We start from the raw sequence: 19157 nt of genomic DNA on the forward strand, positions 1-19157 counted from the left end.
TCCCTTGTAGTACTGCAGGATGGTGTGGGAGCTGGCACCACTGAGGTATTCCCCACTGTATCGGAGTAGACCTGCGTGATGTTACCCAGCCCAGGAAGCAGCACTGGGGATCCCACAGCAGCAACTTTACTCTTGAGGGTTCCAAGATTTCTGCAGCCGGTTGCAAAGGCACCGGCAGCCCTGGAGGGCAGGAGAAGAGATGAGCAGGGGAGATGGAGCAGGTTGGCATGGCTGGAGAGAGGCTTTTTTACCCAGATGCCAGGGGCACACACATGGTACGTGGACTACTTACTTGGTCACAGCCTCTCACAAAGCCATCTCCCATCACGCCTCCAGGCAGGGAGACATTCCAGCTGGAGCAGATACAGATGCCGAAACACAGCCCAGGATGCTTGGAGCTCTCTGCTTGCAGCGCTGCAAGCTTTTTCTACTCCACTTTTGTGTGCGTTTTAGGTGGAGTTCCCTCCCCAGTCCATGGCAGGAAGAGATTTTCTAATTCTGACCCAGTTTCCATGGTTCATTCCCAATTCCCAGCCTTGTTTGGGGCTGAAGGTGTCCATCCACTCCCAGCAGAGCTGCCTCGTCACAGTGTCACCCCTTCGTTTTTTGCCACCCCCCCCCCCCCCCCAAAAAAAAAAAAAAAAAATCACAACAAAACAAACCCAGTGCTTTCTAGAAAAGCCAGGCAGAATCACAACCAAAGCCCTGGGTTGGGAAGTGGAGTCTTAAAAACATACATGTTTTAAAGGGTGAATGTAAAGGGTTTAAAGCAGAGGAGGCAGAAGAAAAGTTGTCTATGCACAGGCAGTGGTCCATCCAGCTACTTGCTAGCAGTGTTCCTGGTGCTCCTGGGGGCTGCTCTGTTGGAGTGCCAGGATTTCTCCTAAAGCTCCTCCTCTCCTGTGTAACTGCTCCACGGGAGCATCAGCTCCCAGGCTCCCAGAGACAGGGACCAGCATCAGCCTGTCCCAGCCCCAGCCCCGCAGCCAGGCTTCCCACCGGGACACAGGCTCCAGCAGCGCTGGGACGCTGGGCAGGTGGGACACGGCACCCTGGCTCCCCACACACCCCATTTGCTTGCCGGTGCCCTGGTTTCTGCCTCATCTGCAGTGGCCGCTCACGAGTGTTTGCTGCCCATGCGGACAGCCAGAGAGAGGCCTCTGTGCCCTGCCTGCTGCTCCCGGCAGCTCTGCAGGTGGGAAAGGAACCAGTGAATCCAGCTCACCTGATGGCTTCCATCCCTCATCCCCACAGCATCGAGAGAGGGCTCCTGCCGTGCCTGCCCGCCTCACCCGCCCTCGCTGTTACCCAGCCTGAGAGGAAGAAACAGCCTCATGGCTTAAAGTCCCCTCGCTCTGGGAAATCACTGTTCATGCAGAACATGCGGCACCACCAGCAGAAGGGAAGAGCAAACACTTCAGGGCAGGCAGCTTTCACAACTGCAATATCCGAAGCTCATCCGATGGGCACTTGGAGCTTACTAACACCACAGCATCGGAAATCTAGGTACATTCTAACAGGTTTCTTTTCTCTTTTAGGTGCTCACCCTGAAAACTGTTTGTACCTTTGCACACCAAGGCAGCCTTGTCCCTATATAAGGAGCACACTGAGGCTTCTCCCATAAGTAAAACTGTGATAAATGTTGCGTTATTACATACATCAGCCCCAGCAAAAATCTGCAGCAGGCCCATCCATATAATAAACTGTCAGAAAGTGAAAAGCAGTATGTCTTGTTTACCGATGCATCCTGCCGTATTGTGGGAAAGCGTCGGAGATGGAAGGCAGCTGTATGGAGTCCTCGACGACAAGTTGCAGAAACTGCTGAAGGAGAGGGTGAATCGAGTCAGTTTGCCGAGGTGAAAGCCATCCACCTGGCCCTGGACATTGCTGAATGAGAAAAGTGGCCAGTACTTTATCTCTATACTGACTCATGGGTGGTGGGAAATGCCCTGTGGGGGTGGTTGCAGCAATGGAAGCAGAGCAACTGGCAACGCAGAGGTAAACCCATCTGGGCTGCTGCACTGTGGCAAGATATTGGTGCCACAGTGGGTGCAGAACCTGGTGGTGAAGGTACACCACATAGATCTTCATGTACCCAAGAGTCAGGCCACTGAGGAACACCAAAACAGCCAACAAGTGGATAAAGCTGCTAAGATTGAAGTGGCACAGATGGACTTAGATTGGCAACATAAGGGTAAATTATTTTTGGCCCCATGGGCCCATGACACTTCAGGCCATCAGGGCAGAGATGCGACATATAGATGGGCCCGCGATCAGCAGGTGGTATCGTATTCTCTTCCTTTGTTATTTTCTCTTATCATTGCTGTCGTTGGTGGTAGTGGTGGTGATTGGTTGCTGGACTGTTCTTGTCTCAACCCGTGGGAGTTGAATTCTTTCAATTCTCGTCCCCATTACACTGGCAGCCGGAAAGGAGAAGAGCCCCCGGCGGGGGGGGGGTGGTGGGGGCCTCGATTGCTTCCAGCCTGACTGGGAGTGAGTGAACAAGCTGTCTGGCTAGGTTTAAACCACGACACTTGTATAAGAACCGCGTGTGAGAATGCAACAATTGATAGGTGTATCGAAGAAACAAATGCTACTAACTTTTGTGTGTGCAATTTTACCAAAATCATTGGATGCGATTTTAACTACACCACCCCGTCACTATTTACCAACTAATACAAGATACCGATGTGTTATACCATGATATACGTGCCCTACACATTGGAATGAAATAGAAATGCTAAAGAAAATGTTCTATGACCCAGAGCTGGAGCAGATGATGCAGAAGGCCAACGAAACTTCTCACCAAGCAATATGGGCTGTTAAGCATAATGTGGAAGAAATCGAAGAAATCATCACTGACACCAAGAAAAATGGAGAGCACCACTGGTGGGAAGTTTTCTTGGTAGGGCAATCTCTTACAGCAACTCAACTTTTTGATATACCGGTCTACCCTGTGCTTGTGCTACTGCTGACTATGGCTTTATTAACAATTGTTCATTTGTGGACGTGGTGGAAAGTTCCTACAGTAGCTCAACAGGTGTGCATACTATGGACTGTGCAAAAGAATTTGCACAATTTTAAGGAAAAGGGGGGAAATTGAGACCCAGCCATTAGGCCTTAGCTGAAATAACTTGAGTTTTTAGCATGAGGATGACCTAGCACCTAAAAATGAAACAGGGGACCCCTCTGAGGGTGGGAACCTGTCCCTCTGGTGAGGCATGATAAACCACGCATTGGAATTCAGGCCTGTAGACCAGGGCCCCTCCACCGGCTGTGCTGGGTTTTGGCGGGGTACCCCCCACACCAGCCCCCCTACCCCAACCTTTGCAGACCCAGAATCAGGGGTTTGGAGTATTTTGGGGCCACCACAAGCACAGCCCGTCACGGAAAGGTCTTTTTAGGGGAATCAGCCCCAAATCCAGCTGTTACCCCCTTTCTTCGGAGGAGCCCCCCCATCCTCTACTCACCTGCTCCTCTGCCGGATCATTGCCAAGCACCAGCTTTCTGTCCTGGCACCTTAGGCTTAGGAGCAGGACCTGGATGTCTGCACTCTGGGATCTCGTGGTTTGAGTGTCATTTGGGGCTTTTGAAGGCGGTTTGGGGGCATTTTGGAAGGTTTGGGGCAGAGTTTGTGCTCTTCGTGCATAATTTGGGGTAATTCCAGCTGTCTGGAGGCATTTGGGCTGTGAATTTTGTTGAGCTGCTGTGGGGACTTGTGGGGCATTTTGGGGTATTTGGGGGCTGGTTTAGGACCATCAAAGCCATTTTGGGGGTCATTTGAGCTGATTTGGGACAATTTGCGTGGGTTGTTGTGGCGGTTTGGGGCATTTCAGGCTGGTTTGGGATATTTTGGGACACTTCTAGTTTTCTTTGGGACATACTGGACCTTTTGCAGGCAATCTGGGCAGGTTTAGGGGTGCTTGGGGTGGCCTTGGGACACTTTTCTCTGGTTTTAAGGCCATTTGGGGCAGTTTGGGTTGGTTTTTGCTATTTTGGGGCGATTCAAACTGGTTTTGGTTGAGTTTTTCCTTCCTTCCAATGGGGCCTAGAGCCCGAGCATAGGACACAGAATCCCAGAATGGGACGGACTGGAAGGGACCTTAAAGCTCATCAGTTTCACCCCTGTGCCACCGGCAGGGACACCTTCCACTAGAGCAGGTTGCTCCAAGCATGTCCTACACGTGGTGACCTCAGGAACAGTATCACCAACACGGATATCCTCCCTTACTTACCCACCTAAAACTGCATCTGTGAAGAGTGTAAGAGTGGCTACCCGTGTTGTTGGCAGCACTGCAGAGCTCACTGTGTGAGCCCAGCACCAGCTTTCTATCCTGGCCCCTTAAGCCTGGGAGCAGGGGCTGGATGTTTGCACTTTGGGATGTGGCGGTTTGAGTGCAATCTGGAGCACTTCTGCAAGGTTTTGAGTTGGTTTGGGGGCAATTTGGGCTGCTTGTGCATAATTTAGGGTAATTTCAGGCGTTTGGGGCATTTTGGGTGTATTTTGACGGACCCACCAGTCCATCCCTGCACCCTGCAGGGACGGTGGCAGGATGGGACCCACTGCAGCCTCCCTGCTTGCGGGAAGCATCGCTTCATGTGTCCCCAAGGACTTTATTGAACCTTTAAAACCTGAAGCATGCGGCTGGTTGGGTGTTCCCCACAGGAAGAAGAGGAAAAGGAGGAGGAGGAGGAAGAGGAGGAGGAGGCAGGGGGCATGCTGGGGCTCAGGTGGCAGGCAGCCAGACTTTCTGGGTGCTGATGATGTCGCTGAGCTTGCTCTTGACCTTCAGAAAGTGTCTCTTGAACTCCAGGCCATCACCCTGCATGGGGAGAGGTTGTGTTACCTTGCACCCACCCACCATGGTCCTGCATCACCTTGCACCCACCCACCATGGTCCTCCATCACCTTGCACCCACCCACCATGGTCCTGCATCAGCTTGCACCCACCCAACATGGTCCTGCATCACCTTGCACCCACCTAACATGGTCCTGCATCACCTTGCACCCACCCACCATGGTCCTGCATCACCTTGCACCCACCCACCATGGTCCTGCATCACCTTGCACCCACCCACCATGGTCCTGCATCACCTTGCACCCACCCACCATGGTCCTGCATCACCTTGCACCCACCTAACAGGGTCCTGCATCACCTTGCACCCACCCACCATGGTCCTGCATCACCTTGCACCCACCCACCATGGTCCTGCATCACCTTGCACCCACCCACCATGGTCCGGCATCACCTTGCACCCACCTAACATGGTCCGGCATCACCCTGCACCCACCTAACATGGTCCTGCATCACCTTGCACCCACCTAACAGGGTCCTGCATCACCTTGCACCACCTTGCAAGTCCCTGCATCACCTTGCACCTACTGTGCATCACCATGTGCCCACCTTGGAGAGGCGAAAATCCACCAAGATCTTGCTCTCCATCTCCACCAGGTTCACCTTGAAGATGAGTTTGTTGTTCCTCCTGTCCGTAGTCGAGATGGTGACCTGAAAACAGCAGCAAGGAGGGAGGATCCCCTGAGTTACTTACAGATACAACAGCAGGGAGGCTGCACCCCAGGATCTCGCCCCCCAGCACCCACCTGGTTGGTGCAACTCTTCTTCCAGCCGTACCCCATCTTCTCACACACCTCCTTCAGGGCACGGTATGAGCCGTCAGCGTCCAGCTTGGTGAAGAAGCGCGTCATCCGCTTCACCAGGCGCTGCCAGGGGCTCTGCCGGCCCCAAAACCATGGGAAAGGTCAGAAATCCCACCAGGCTGCAGCAGTCCCGAGGGTAAGCCCTGGAAAGCTGCACCCCCTGATGGCAAAGGCTGCGAGCTGCATCGCTCAGGATGCAAACCTGCATCCCAAACATGATGAACGCTGCGAAGCTGCATCCCAGTACCGCAAAACTGCTCCCTAATGGCATAAATATTGCACAGTTGCCTCTGAATCTCACAAATATAATGCGAAGTTGCATCCCAAATGTAATAAACACGGCAAAGTTGGGCTCCGAGGTTATAAATGGGATGAAAAGTTGCATCCCAATCACTGCAGTTGCAAAGCAGCCCCTAAACACTGCAAAGCTGCATCCTGCTGCTAGAAATACCCTAAAGACACACAGAAAACATTGCAAAGTTTCTTCTGGAGATGATAAAACCTTGCAAAGCTGCATCTCTGATATTGCAAAGCTGCATCTTGGTATCATAAATGCTGCAAAGGTGCATCCTGCTGCTAAAGATACTTCAAAGTTGTTTCCTAAATGCTGCAAAATCACATCCAAAGATGACCAATAGTGCAAAGCTGCTCCCTAGAATTATATATGCTGCAGAGTTACACCCCAAACACTGCAGAGCTGCACCCCAATAGAGTTGAGCCCCATACCTGTGAGGAGCCCGGGGTGCCGAGGAGCTGGCTGTTGACCAGCATGTGCTCAGGGCAGGCGGGCTGGGAGAAGCTGATACCCTGCACCAGCTTGTCGATGGCAGCTGCTCCACAATCCCAGAGCATCCCACCAGTGCCCGGCTCCGGCTGCGATGTGGAGTAGCTCACTTTCTCCTCACTGCAATGCAAGGAGAGACGGGGTGTTATAGGGGTGCGAAGGAGAGGCTGCAAGGATGGGGAATGCAGGGATATTTCAGCATGGGAATTGCAGCAGGATATTGGCGAGGGGCTCTTCATTGTGCATGGTTTCCACCACCCACCTCATGGAGAAAACACAGGGAAAGCCCTGGAAGGTGCAAAGAACTGCATGGCCTAACAGTGACACAGCACTTACATACCCCAGGGCATGGAGAGGGACACGGAGGGAATCAGGGGCTCACCCAAGCGGGCTCTTCACCGGTGAGAAGTCCGTATCGGATCGGATGTGCTTGGAGAAGCCACCGGGAGAATCAGAGACCCCCCCTGCGGACACACGAGCCCGCTTGACGCCTGCAACGGGACGAGACACCCCAATAATTCCCTAAATCAGGAGTGACGAACACATTCCCCCGTGTCCCCTTACCCTTCTTGAGGGGTTTGCTGTACCACCGGTCCTTCTTGATATCGGGAATGGTGATCCTTGCCGCAGGGCTCTCTGTCAGGATCTTGTGCAGCAAAGCTGGGAGAGATGGAGAGGGGTGGGAACGGTGATCCCAGCATGGCATGGGGCACTGCTGGGGGTACTGGGTGCTCACCTAAGGGTGCAGAATCAATCTTTTTCCAAGGCGGGAGGTAGGTTTTCCTCTCCTTCCAGTCACTGTATTCCTGGCAGCTGTCGCTGGGCTGGTCCCAGGGCAGCTCTGCCGGAGGGGAAACCTGTTACTGCACCATGAGAAGGGGAGAACGCAGCCAAGGAGGCAGCACATGGAGAGGTATTGCAAAGGGAGGGGGAATGAACACCACTGCTTTGGGGCTTTAGAACAGGCAACATGCAAAGCCCTGCAGCGTGCACAAGCACCTAGCACTACCACCTACAACAATGGTCATCTCCCACACCAGGCATCTCTGCACTGCATCCATTGTGTTGCCCCCCTGTTCCCTGGGCACCCTGTGCAGCGCCTCAACACCCTCACAGGGAAGAGCTTCTGCCTAAGAGCTCATCTCAGTCTTCCCTCTGGCAGGTTAAAGCCATTCCCCTTGGCCTGTCCCTACATCCCTTGTCCCAAGCCCCTCTCCAGGTTTCCTGCAGCCCCTTTAGGCACCGGAGCTGCTCTCAGGTCTCCCCTTCAGGAGCCTTCTCTTCTCCAGGCTGCCCCAGCCCAGCTCTCTCAGCCTGGCTCCAGAGCAGAGCTGCTCCAGCCCTCGCAGCATCCCCATGGCCTCCTCTGGCCTTGCTCCAGCAGCTCCCTCTTGTGCTGTTGCCCCAGAGTTGAATCAGGGCTGCAGGGGGGGGTCTCCCCAGAATACAGCAGGGGGGAGAATCCCCTCCCTTGACAGGTCACCCCCATTCCCATCCCAAGAGCTCCACACACCTCCCTCTATGCATTTCCCCTGTGTCCCTTGAGCACGTCATGTGTGCCCCACACACATGGGGCAGCCCCACCTCCGGCCAGCATGGCTGTCAGCACCACGCCACAGGCCCAGACGTCGACAGGCTCCGCACTGAACTCAGGGCACCGCAGCAGCTCCGGGGCCACGTAGGGCAGGGTCCCACACATCTTATTGAGCAGCCGCTCCCGGCCGTTGTGCCTGAAGACTGTGGCCAGGCCGAAATCCGAGATCTTCAGGTTATCTGAAAATGGAAAAGAGAAGGAATTTAAAGTCAGGCAGGGTGGGCATGCAATGGGCAAGCAGAGGGCAAGTGGTGGCCACAGAAGGGGCACGCAATGGCCAAGCAGCTGGAACACAGCAGGCAAGCAGTGAGCACACGTAGTGCATAGTAGGCAGGCAGAAGGCACATCAAGGCCATGCAATGAACAGGCAGCAGGCCAGCAGTGCACAGATGACAGGTAAATGATGCAGGGACAGGTCAAGCAATGGCCAAGCAGCGGCCACATAAGGGGCATGCAACAGTCAAGCAGCAGCGATGCAGCAGGCACACAAGGGGCACACCGTGGGTAAGCAGTGGGCAAACACAGGGCATGCAATGGCCCTGCAGTGGCCACGTGACAGCTAAGCAGTGGGCACACAAGGGGCATGCAACAGCCGAGTAGTGGGCACACAGAGGCCAAACTGCAAGGTACAAATCAATTCAAATTAAAACTCAAAATGAATGGACAGAGAACGTGCCCTCCTGCCTCACCTCGCTCATCCAGCAGCAGGTTCTCTGGCTTCAGGTCACGGTGGGTGATGCCGATGCTGTGCAGATAGACCTGGAGATGGCAGAGAAGGGTCAGCACCATGTAGGGACCACCACTGGTGTCACCAGCACTGCCACCACACTCACCACACCAGCAATCAACTGCTGGAAGAACCGCTGCGCCTCTGGCTCTGGCATCCCGATATCTGGTTCTGTGTAAGGGGGAAAAGAATGGAAAGAGATTCTCAACCATTTAGGGATTTAGTTTCTAATGAGAAGACAAGCAAAGAAAAGTGGGCTTGTTTAGCCTGGAGAAGAGAAGGCTCCTGAAGGGGAGACCTTAGAGCAGCTCCAGTGCCTAAAGGGGCTGCAGGAAACCTGGAGAGGGGCTTTGGACAAGGGCCTGTAGGGACAGGCCAAGGTGAATGGCTTGAACCTGCCAGAGGGGAGACTGAGATGAGCTCTTAGGCAGAAGCTCTTCCCTGTGAGGGTGCTGAGGCGCTGGCACAGGGTGCCCAGAGAAGCTGTGGCTGCCCCATCCCTGGCAGCGTTCAAGGCCAGGTTGGACACAGGGGCTTGGAGCAAGGTTCTCTAGTGGAAGGTGTCCCTGCCTTGGAACTGGATGCGCTTTAAGGTCTCTTCATCCCAAACCATTCTAGATTCTAAGAGGTGTCTGTCAGCAGCGCACCGATGCGGTCAAAGAGCTCCCCGCCGCTGCAGTACTCCAGGAACAGGTACTGAGTGGCACCTTCCCGCCGGTGCCCATAGAACTTGACGATGTTCTCGTGGTTGAGCATCTTGTTGATGCAGATTTCCTTCTTGATGTTCTCGGGGCAGTCGGCCGCTCGCTTCATGTCCACGATCTTGACAGCCACGGCCTCCTCGGTGCGGCGGTTGACAGCGAGCTGCACCCTGGGGACAAGAGGGGCCTGAGAGGCTGTCACAGAGATGGGCTGCAGGCAGGGACAGGCAGGGGATGCAGGTGCAGGCAGCGGATGCAGGTGCAGGCAGCAGGCATGCAATGGGCGGATAAGGGACGCGCAGTGGGCACGTAAGGGTCATGCAATGGGCAAGCGGTGGGCGCACAAGGGGCATGCAACTGCCAAGCAGTGGGCAAAGACAGGGCATGGAGTGGCCACGCAGCAGGCACACGAGGGGCATGCAATGGGCAAGCAACGGGCAAACAGCAGTGGGCATACACAGCGCACCCAATGGCATTGCAGCAGTGGCAGTGACCACACACGGGGCACACAACCACCAAGCAGGGGGCAAGTGGCGAGCATACACAGAGCACGCAACAGCCAAGCAGTGGCCACATAAGGGGCACGCAACGCCCAAGCAGCAGGCACACAGTGGGAAGCAGCGGACACGCAGGGGCCTGCGCCAGCCAAGCAGGGGGCACGCAAGAGACTCACGCCGCCTGTGTGCTTGCGGGGACACACTGGGCGCGCAACCGCAGGCAACAACCCCGACCGACCCCCTCCCGTTCCCGGCGCCCCGCACTCACTCCCCGTAGGCGCCTTCTCCCAGCGTCTGCACCAGGTCCCAGTCCTCCACGAACGGCACCGCCATCCCCGGGCGCTCCTCCTCCGTTCCCGTTTCCCGCCAGCGCCAACCGCGTCCCGCCCCGCCCTGCGCGCGCAGCGCCCAAGCCCCGCCCCCTGCTGCCCTGAGTCCCCGCGCCCGCCCGCTCCCCCGCCCTAGAGGGCAACCCTGCTGCTCCCCATCATTTCACCCGCACTGATTAAAAGCCGTAAAACGCCCCCAAAATCTATCCCCCCCCCCGTTCTGGATAGGGAGGGAGAAAGCCCCATGGTCTCCCACACCACCGCCATCGCCCTTTTTTTAACTTTTATTACTTATAATTCCCCATTAAAGCCGTTATTCCCGATTTGGCGACCGCTTCGTGTATAAAAATCACACCCCGGCAGGCAGGGAGGGGCAGGGACACCCCACTGCTGCCTGTACTTACAAACTGTATAAAACAAAAGGAAAACAACCAATTCCGCCGAAAGAAAACCCCAAAACCAACACCCCCCCCCCAAAAAAAAAAACCACGCTTCTGCTTCACAGGAAAGGCTGGATCAGTGCGGTGTGAGGTGACCATCAGCACCTCTACGTCCTTGACAAGCCGCGGTTATCCAGATCTTTCACCTGGGAGGTAAACAACAAGGCTCAGTGGGGTGAAAGTTAATGCTTTTACCCAAATATGAGGGGTTTGGGGTTGTTTTGGAGCTGCACCTTGTATATTCGGACAAGCCAGTGCTCTGTGGTGTATGCCTCCTCCAGCACATCCAGCTCAAAGTCCTTGTTGCCGATTTCGGCGTTCCTCACCCGGTCGTAGCCCGGCGGTCGCTCTAGGAGAGGGCAAAGTACAGGCAGTGCTGCCACATCACAGCCCAGAGATGTTGGGGGCACGGCAGGGTCTCCCTGGAGTGGTGTCACCCCCGCCAGGGGTGGTTTTGGGGACTTACTGGCCTCAGTGTAGACCTGGCCGAAGCGGTAGTAGCACATCTTGTACATGAGGCAGTTGAGGAGCACCGGGGAGCCCTCGCGGTCGACCCGGAACTCCCCTGTAGGGGTGTAGTAGTCGTGCTCCTTGATGTGGCGCCCTGTGTCCGTGCTGCCCCCGATCCGCACCATCCACAGGAACTTGTTGATGTCTGACGGGGGAGAGCAAAGTGTGGAAGAATGAAATGAGTTGAGAGAATGAGGAGTTGAACTGAGGGGCCAAGAGCAAGGGAAGGACTTGAGCTGCGGGGTGAAAGACAAGGTGTTGAGTTGGGGGTTCAAGAGGAAGGGACCGAGTCGAGACAGAGTGAAAGAACAAGGAGCTGAGTTGGGGGAGTGAGAGGGTTGAGCTGGGTGGTGAAAGAACAAGGAGTTGAGGTGAAAGAATTAGGAGGTTGAGTTGAGTTTGTGGGCTGCAAGTGAGGGGTTGAATTGAGCTGGGAGGCCCACAGCAAGGAGTTGAGATGGAAGGCCTAGAGCGAAGAGGTTGAGTTCGGAGGCCAAGAGCAAGAAGTTGAGTTGTGAGGTCAAGAGCAAGAGGTTGAGTGTCGGAGTGCAAAAAAAGGCACATGCAGCTTCCGAAGAGGAGTGTTTTGGTACCATTTCCACTTGCAGCCTCAGCTGCAGGTGGAACTTCACTCCTCAGAGCTGTTTTGGAGAAGCCTGAGCCACAAACAGCCCCTAGATGGAGTTGACCCAGCTCAGAGTGAGATCTTACCATCAGATGAGTACCCAGTGAGGCCTCCGAAGATGACCAGCACATAGCTGACATCCAGCTCCCTCATGATCTCATAGGCTCTCTCCTCCGTCGATGCCATGGCCTGGAGCAGATGCAGTCTCAGTGATGCCACGAGGTGCTCCAGAAGGGCAGGACAAGGCAGTGGGTGAGGGAAGGACCTACCTGACCAACACGGGAGATGTGCGTGTTGTTCCAGGTGTTGTTGTCCACCAAGATGGTCCTGTTGGCCATGGCCGTTATCTGGTACCCATAATCCCACCAGGACATCACCTTTGCATCCTACACACAACACCAGATGGGCTGTTGGCACCTCAGGGGACAACACTGAGTCCCCACCACCCAAATCATCCCTGTTTACCTCTGGTGTGTTGTGCCGCAGCCAGTAATAAGCTTCTCTGAAGTCATCAAAAATGATCCTGCTGCCATCGCCACCACGGGCAGAGAGCACAATGGAGGGGGATGAGTATGCCTCGCTCGTCACCCAGGTGGAGTGAAAGGTGTAGGTGATCAGGAAGAAAGCCATGACCAGGATCATGCCACTGGCAACCTGCGGAAACAAACCGGGATCAACACTGAATGGAAGAGGCCACCACCTCCACTTGTCCCCAGCCAGGATGAGGTGCCTCCTCCTGTCCCAAGCCAGCCTAACTCACTTCATTTTTGATGGGGTAGGTGGAGTCTTGCTGCTTTTTGCTCTTCTTGTCTGGCCGGCTGATATCCAGGTTCTTCATGTAGGTGGACAGCACCTGGGAAACCCCGATGCCAGAGAGGATACACATCACCGGGGCCAGCACCAGCATGAGACGCACCTATGGGTGACAGCAGAACCATCAGTGGCTGCTGGAGAAGAAATCCAGGCAGAAATCTGAGAGAAGGGAAATGAAACACCAGAAACCTCAGCCTCGACATAAACCTCCAGCTGACTTATTTAGCCCCCAAAGGATGTTCTCTGAAGACCTCGAAACTGGCCAATGTGCAGAACTGACCTCAACTGAGTACCCTTGGGCAGACTTAGGTGGAGCCAAGGATTTTTAGATGCCTCCACAGCAAAAAATCAACCCATATTTAGAACTTGGGGTGCTAAAGCAAGAGTGGAAACAGACTCAGCAGCAGCTATTTGCTGGAGTGACTGCTCGGATACCTGGAAAATTTGTTTGGGGTTGCAACTCAGCTATGGGAGACCAGGAAGAGACCCAGTGTGGCCACTTGGAAGCAAGTAACACCAAACCCTTTGAGTTTTGCCACATCACATTCCCTCACTGCGTGGGGAGGCCAACAAAGCAGTTTTAAGGAAGGGAGCAAAGCCTCACAAACACTTTAGCCAGCTCAGGGTGGAAGAACCATCATCAGCTTGAGAAAAGAGAACACTAAATTAGCTTTGTGAGGACCATTTCACCATCACGCTTGCGCCCAGCAGGAAGCAGCCCCTCACCATCACAGCAGAGAAGTACATGCTGGTCACGCCATACATGATGATGAAAATGCGGGCGTCCGAGAGATTGCTGAAGCAGTAGTAGAGGCCAACTGTGGAGAGGAGAGAGAAATGGGTCAGGCCCACCTTGGGGATCTGCTGCCTACAGTGAGAAACAGCCGCAGAGGCACATTCTTTAACGCATCAGGGTCTGATGGCACCTGCACTGGGCTCACCTGGGAACATGAACACGAGGAGCTGCAGGTCAAAGTAATAGGAGGACCAGGTGGTGGGCTGGTGCTCAGAGACCGAGGCAATGATGGGGATGTTGTTCTTTGCATAGGAAGGATCCAGGAGGGAGTAGAAACGCCCCGTCCACGGGGAGATTTTCCCTAGGCAAGAGGAGATAAAACCCAACCAACTTCAGTTCCAGCAATGTCAAGATGATCCCTCACAAGGCAAGCACATGCAAGGCTGGCTGTGCAATCCCAGAGCTTGTTTAACATCCCTATTACTCAAACCTGCCATTTTAGAAAGGAAACAAAGTTTACCCTAAAAAAGGCTTCTCCCCCATCACCAGCCATTTTTAGCACCTTTTTGCTACTACAGACCAACATGTGCCAGCTCAGCAGCTCCAGCACGCCGAGTCATGGCAGATTACTCTCTGCACCTCGTGACAGCAGCAGCCCAGATCTTACAGCTGCTTCCCAAGTCTTTTCCTGGTGATGGAGAAACTGGGGCAGTCCCCAGGCTCCACCGCAGAGGGCGGGTCTGCAGGCAGCAATGTGAAATTTGGATTGACAAATTATGTGCTTTTCAAAGCGCAGGGAAATGCTACGAGGGCTGGAGCAGCTCTGCTCTGGAGCCAGGCTGAGAGAGCTGGGCTGGGGCAGCCTGGAGAAGAGAAGGCTCCTGAAGGGGAGACCTGAGAGCAGCTCCAGTGCCTGAAGGGGCTGCAGGAAACCTGGAGAGGGGCTTGGGACAAGGGCCTGTAGGGACAGGCCAAGGGGAATGGCTTTAACCTGCCAGAGGGGAGACTGAGATGAGCTCTCAGGCAGAAGCTCTTCCCTGTGATGGCCAGAGAAGCTGTGGCTGCCCCATCCTTGGCAGTGTTCCAAGGCCAGGTTGTATGAGGCTCGGAGCAAGCTTCTCTACTGGAAGGTGACCCTGCCTGTGGCAGGGGGTTGAAAATCGGTGAGCTCTAAGGTCCCTTCCAACCCAGATGAGTCTGGGATTCTATGATCCAAAGCAAGGAAAGGAGGCAGTGAAATGCACTCACGGTCCCCACCATCTCAGGCTACCTGTCAGCATCAGCACAGCCCCGATAGTGAGCAGAACAAAGCCAACCAGGGAGATGACACTCCTGAAGAGGATTTCAAACTGCTGTGGGTTCAGCTTGCTCCGAAGGTAGTCAACGAAGGCATGGATCTGGCACAAGCCAAAGACTCCAAGGGCAGCCATGTGCTCCGAGGAGAGGACAGGCTGCAAGCAGGGGAGATGTGGATCAGGGACAGAGGAGAACAAGAGTCCAAAAGCTAATTTTGCAACAAATCAGCGTTAGCAAGATCTCCATCAAGAAGCCAGCACCCACTTACAGCCTCAAAGGCAAAGGCAAAAGAAACAACTTGCTGTTGTTCTGTTACAAGCAATAAAATGACCAGCCTTGAGTTTGCAAATCATTCTGGTCCCCACCTGGAAGCCAACAAAAGAGATCTGCATGGAGAGGATGGTTCCCAAGCAGTAGACAGTGCAGTAGGCTACGTAGATCCTGTGGGAGAAGCGCCCAGTCAGCATCAGCACAAGAACATGCAAGGGTATGAGGTTAATCAGAAAGACGTAGCCACCCCACGAGGAGACCTGCCAAGAGAGAAAACAAACAACACACCACAAGTTCCAGGACGGAACAGGTCTCACAGCAGAGCTCAAATGCAGCAGGTTTGATATTCCTGGGATCAAGCACAAATAGAAGCTGGGTGGAGACTGGATTGAGAGCAGCCCTGAGACTAAACTGACAGGAGCCCTAATCTGATGGAGATTGAGATGGGATGTTAGGAAGTTCCTCCCTGTGAGGGTGCTGAGGCGCTGGCACAGGGTGCCCAGAGAAGTTGTGGCTGCCCCATCCCTGGCAGTGTTCAAGGCCAGGTTGGACACAGGGGCTTGCAGCAAGCTGCTCTAGTGGAAGGGGTCCCTGCCTGTGGCAGGGGTTGGAACTGGAGGAGCTTTAAGGTCCCTTCCAACCCAAACCAGTCTGGGATTTTCACGCCAAGTTCTGCTACCTGAACACAAGGACACAGGAATGGGACACTGGATGGTTTTGGTCACCATATCCAGAATAGACTTTGTTGTCCAAAGTACCTCGGTGCCAGGAGAAAGAACACTCACCATGTAGAAATAGGCCAGAGCACACATGGCTGCCCAATAGATGGAGCCAGTTTTGACAGCTTTGATCCACATGTAGTAAGTTAACAGCATGCAGAAGATGGCAATACCTGGGTGGAAGGAGAAAGAGACGTCAAAGCAAGCTCCTATCAGCCCTGAAATGTTAATCTATGACCTCTGGGGCACAGCAGAGCACTCAATGCATTAAAAATGCATATATAAATGCTTTTGTTGCTCTATCAGAAATGGAACAGAGTCGCATGCAAAGAGGCAGGGGTGGGAAATGGGTTTCTGAACACAGCACCTCCTCACACAGGCCCCAGAGCCCAGCTACAGGAGAGGAACCTGATCACTGGCAACAAGACTGTTGCCTTTGCCAGCCCCAGAATTGCTTCTGGAATGGACATAAACAGAGCACAGCGTCCCTCTGTTGTTCTCTGTGGCATCCTTACCATCATCATCCAGCAGCCAACAGCTGGAAACAGCAGCTTTCCCTGCTCCCAGTGCCAGAAACTCACCTTCGTTATCGTAGGAGCCGGCAACGGATCGGGAGATGTACCCGGGCACAACTGAGATCATAGCAGCAGCCAGGAGCCCTGCGCCTGCGTCCTGTGAAGAGAAACCAGCCAGAGGGTGGAAAAAGCCTCTTGGGAATTTTGCCATATTCCACATGGATACACCTCAAAGGAATACATCCTACAAGGATGCTGGAGAGAGATTCTTCATCAAGGGCTGTAGTGATAAAACAAGGGGTGATGGGTGCAAACTGAAACAGGGGCAGTTCAGGTTGGATATAAGGAAGAAGCTTTCCCCTGTGAGGGTGCTGAGGCCCTAGCACAGGGTGCCCAGAGAAGCTGCGGCTGCCCCATCCCTGGCAGTGTTCAAGGCCAGGCTGGACAGAGCCTTGGGTGACATGGTCTAGTGCGAGGTGTCCCTGCCGACGGCAGGGAGCTGGAACTGGATGATCTTAAGGTCCTTTCCAACCCAAACCATTCTACCTATGATTCTATAAAACTGAGCACCAAAACGACACTTCAGAACAGAAGTTGTGGGTTTTCACTGATGTAGTGGTCACCTCCAAGCTTCCAAGACAACTACAAGTTGCTTTTGCACAAGCCCATGCTCCTCCTGTGAGGTGCATCGCGCTCACCCCTTACCTTGAGCTCTTTGGTGAGGTGGTAAGTCACTATGGTGGTGAAGGAGGAGAAGAGTGGAGCCAGGAACACGCACACATTCCGGATGTCGATGGTGATGTGGAAGAAGTGCAGCACGTGGTAAATCGCTGCTGATGTGATCATCAGGCCTGGGGGGTGGAAATGACACCAGAGCAGCCAAAAGTCTCATCAGGAATGCCTTGGCAAAGGGAATCCCCCTTCTCCTATGCAGCACTGGGACCCTGCTCCCTCCACATCACCCCCTTACCCATTTTCCCCTCATGTGAGGAGCATTTGAGCTCAGCAGAAGCTTACCTGGATAAATGGTACCACCAATGATCCTGCCCAAGGGGTACCATGCTCGGTCATCAAACCAGTTGTGGAATTTATAGAAGCCCTCCTCTGCCAGGAAGCGGGTTGTGCGATAGTTAAAGTACCTATAAGAGGGACAAGCGTTAAATCACCAGCTTGGGACAAGCAGTTAAATCCTATTAAAGCCCACTTGGATGCCCCTCTCTGATGCCCAGGGCAGGACAGCATTGTAAGGTGTGTTTTCCACCCTAAGACTCCTACAGACCTCAACTGCAAAAGCTCACCCTCCTCCTCAGGGGTTTAAAAGTGGGTTTGCAGGGGTAACATCCTCCCTTGAGCCAGATTTAGTCAGCAGCAAGCCCAGGAGTATTTGCAGTGAGCCCTCTCCCCTGCTGTGTGCTGCTCAGGCCAAGAAAAACCAAACCCCAACAAAAAAAGGACAAGGGGAATGGCTTTAACTTGCCCTAGAGGAGACTGAGATGAACTCTTAGGCAGAAGCTCTTCCCTGTGAGGGTGCTGAGGCGCTGGCACAGGGTGCCCAGAGAAGCTGTGGCTGCCCCATCCCTGGCAGTGTTCAAGGCCAGGTTGGACACAGGGGCTTGGAGCAAGCTGCTCTAGAGGAAGGTGTCCCTGCCCACGGCAGGGGTTGGAGCTTGGTGAGCTTTAAGGTCCCTTCCAACCCAAACCATTCCAGGATTCCAGTGGCAAGTAATTACTTAGATTCAGGCTGCAGGAAGAGTCCCAAGAAGTTAATTTTTGGTCTGGAAGAGGAAAACCTATCTGCAGTGAAAACCTCCCTCCAAATCCTGCATCCTCAATGTGGATTAACTTGAGCCTGGTGTACGGCACCCGAATTCTGTGCCCTCTGGACAAGGAAAACCCCCGGGAGACGAGCAGACGACACTTACGGATCAAATTCATGGATGACACTTTCAAACCTTAAGACAGAGAAAAGCCTCGTGGAGAAAGCTGCAAACACAGAGACAGGGTTAAAGGCAGATGAGAGCTTCCCAACCTACAAGAGAAGCAGAGGCTGCTCCCTCCCGTGATTCCCCTTCCAGGGCACCTGCAGGACTTACAGAGCACGGCTGCCATGGACAGGATGAGGAGCTTGAGCAGAGTGTCCTGCTTCTCGTAGGAGAGCCGGAGAAACCCCAGCTTGGTCATTTTCACATCAAAAGTGGGGACTGAGGGTGCTCCAACACCTGAAAACAAGCAGAAAGAGCATCAGAGCACAGCATCTCCAATGGTTCCATGAAGCATACCTTCAATACTCCACTTCTGCAAGATGCTTCCCGGATCCATGCTTCCCACCCCCAAATCCCCTTCCCTCCCATCCTCACCTGATTAGGTGTCCAAGTCCCAGCTGAGGTTTTTCCTTCTATAGACACCAGAGCTTCTTTGGGGCACAGGAGGCGTCTGTTTCTCTGCACAGGAAACAAAGCCCCAGTGTAAGCTCTTAACAAACCCACCAAGTTTCCCTTGGCTGCAGTTTAACCATCGCTTCTGAGAAAAAGAACGCACACAGAACACAAGGAATTGGTCTTGAACACCAAGGAAATGAAACTCTCTTCAGGAAATGACATCTCTGTATTCCTGAAACCACAGATTGCTTTAAGATGCTTCTTGGCCCAATCAGCATGGAAAAACCCAGTCCCAGAACTGGTGGCTAAACGCTCAGGTCATGTATCAGAGCTGCAGCTGAGACTGGGCCAGGCTGAGGTTTAAAACACAAACTGTGTTCTCAGAGCCTGAAAAAAGATGTTTTGGTGCCCGAGAAGTGATTTTAACTGCACATGTTCACGCCTGACACAGAAACAAGCCCCTGATGGATTTATTTCCTGGATCCCTGGCGATAACAGGCAGCAGCTCAGAGAGATGTAAGGTGGATGCCTGCAGGGCATCAGCGGTTCTGCCAGTGGGGTCCC

General features: G+C 53.9%; 2 protein-coding genes across 3 annotated transcripts; both read right to left on the reverse strand.

Annotated features, from left to right (window-relative positions):
* Positions 1-4594: 4594 nt before the first annotated feature.
* On the reverse strand, positions 4595-10389 carry CHEK1 (checkpoint kinase 1). Of its 2 annotated transcripts, none has more exons than XM_057433193.1 (12): positions 10231-10389; positions 9412-9635; positions 8871-8935; positions 8727-8796; positions 8028-8216; positions 7180-7284; positions 7008-7103; positions 6826-6907; positions 6386-6563; positions 5603-5734; positions 5406-5507; positions 4595-4823 (listed from the first exon to the last, which is right to left on the reverse strand). In XM_057433193.1, exons 1-12 carry the CDS (start codon positions 10293-10295, stop codon positions 4728-4730), a joined length of 1404 nt encoding a protein of 467 aa, XP_057289176.1. In that variant the 5' UTR covers positions 10296-10389; the 3' UTR covers positions 4595-4727. The 2 variants fall into 2 exon arrangements, with proteins under 2 accessions (XP_057289176.1, XP_057289175.1); XM_057433192.1 differs by having other exon boundaries at positions 6826-6934.
* Positions 10390-10785: 396 nt separating this feature from the next.
* Positions 10786-18434, reverse strand: STT3A (STT3 oligosaccharyltransferase complex catalytic subunit A). The gene is made up of 17 exons (XM_057433199.1): positions 18309-18434; positions 18138-18198; positions 17233-17354; positions 16921-17066; positions 16282-16372; positions 15767-15873; positions 15077-15241; positions 14686-14866; positions 13621-13776; positions 13406-13497; positions 12627-12782; positions 12332-12520; positions 12136-12252; positions 11953-12055; positions 11198-11386; positions 10965-11080; positions 10786-10877 (listed from the first exon to the last, which is right to left on the reverse strand). The coding sequence occupies exons 1-17, from the start codon at positions 18394-18396 to the stop codon at positions 10839-10841; spliced, it is 2118 nt and encodes a 705-aa protein (XP_057289182.1). The 5' UTR covers positions 18397-18434; the 3' UTR covers positions 10786-10838.
* Positions 18435-19157: the final 723 nt, after the last annotated feature.

Source organism: Pezoporus wallicus, unplaced genomic scaffold (genome assembly GCF_028554395.1).
Source record: "Pezoporus wallicus isolate ANWC-B61680 ecotype Strahan unplaced genomic scaffold, APGP_CSIRO_Pwel_v1 contig_9719, whole genome shotgun sequence".
In the NCBI taxonomy this organism is placed as follows: domain Eukaryota; kingdom Metazoa; phylum Chordata; class Aves; order Psittaciformes; family Psittacidae; genus Pezoporus; species Pezoporus wallicus.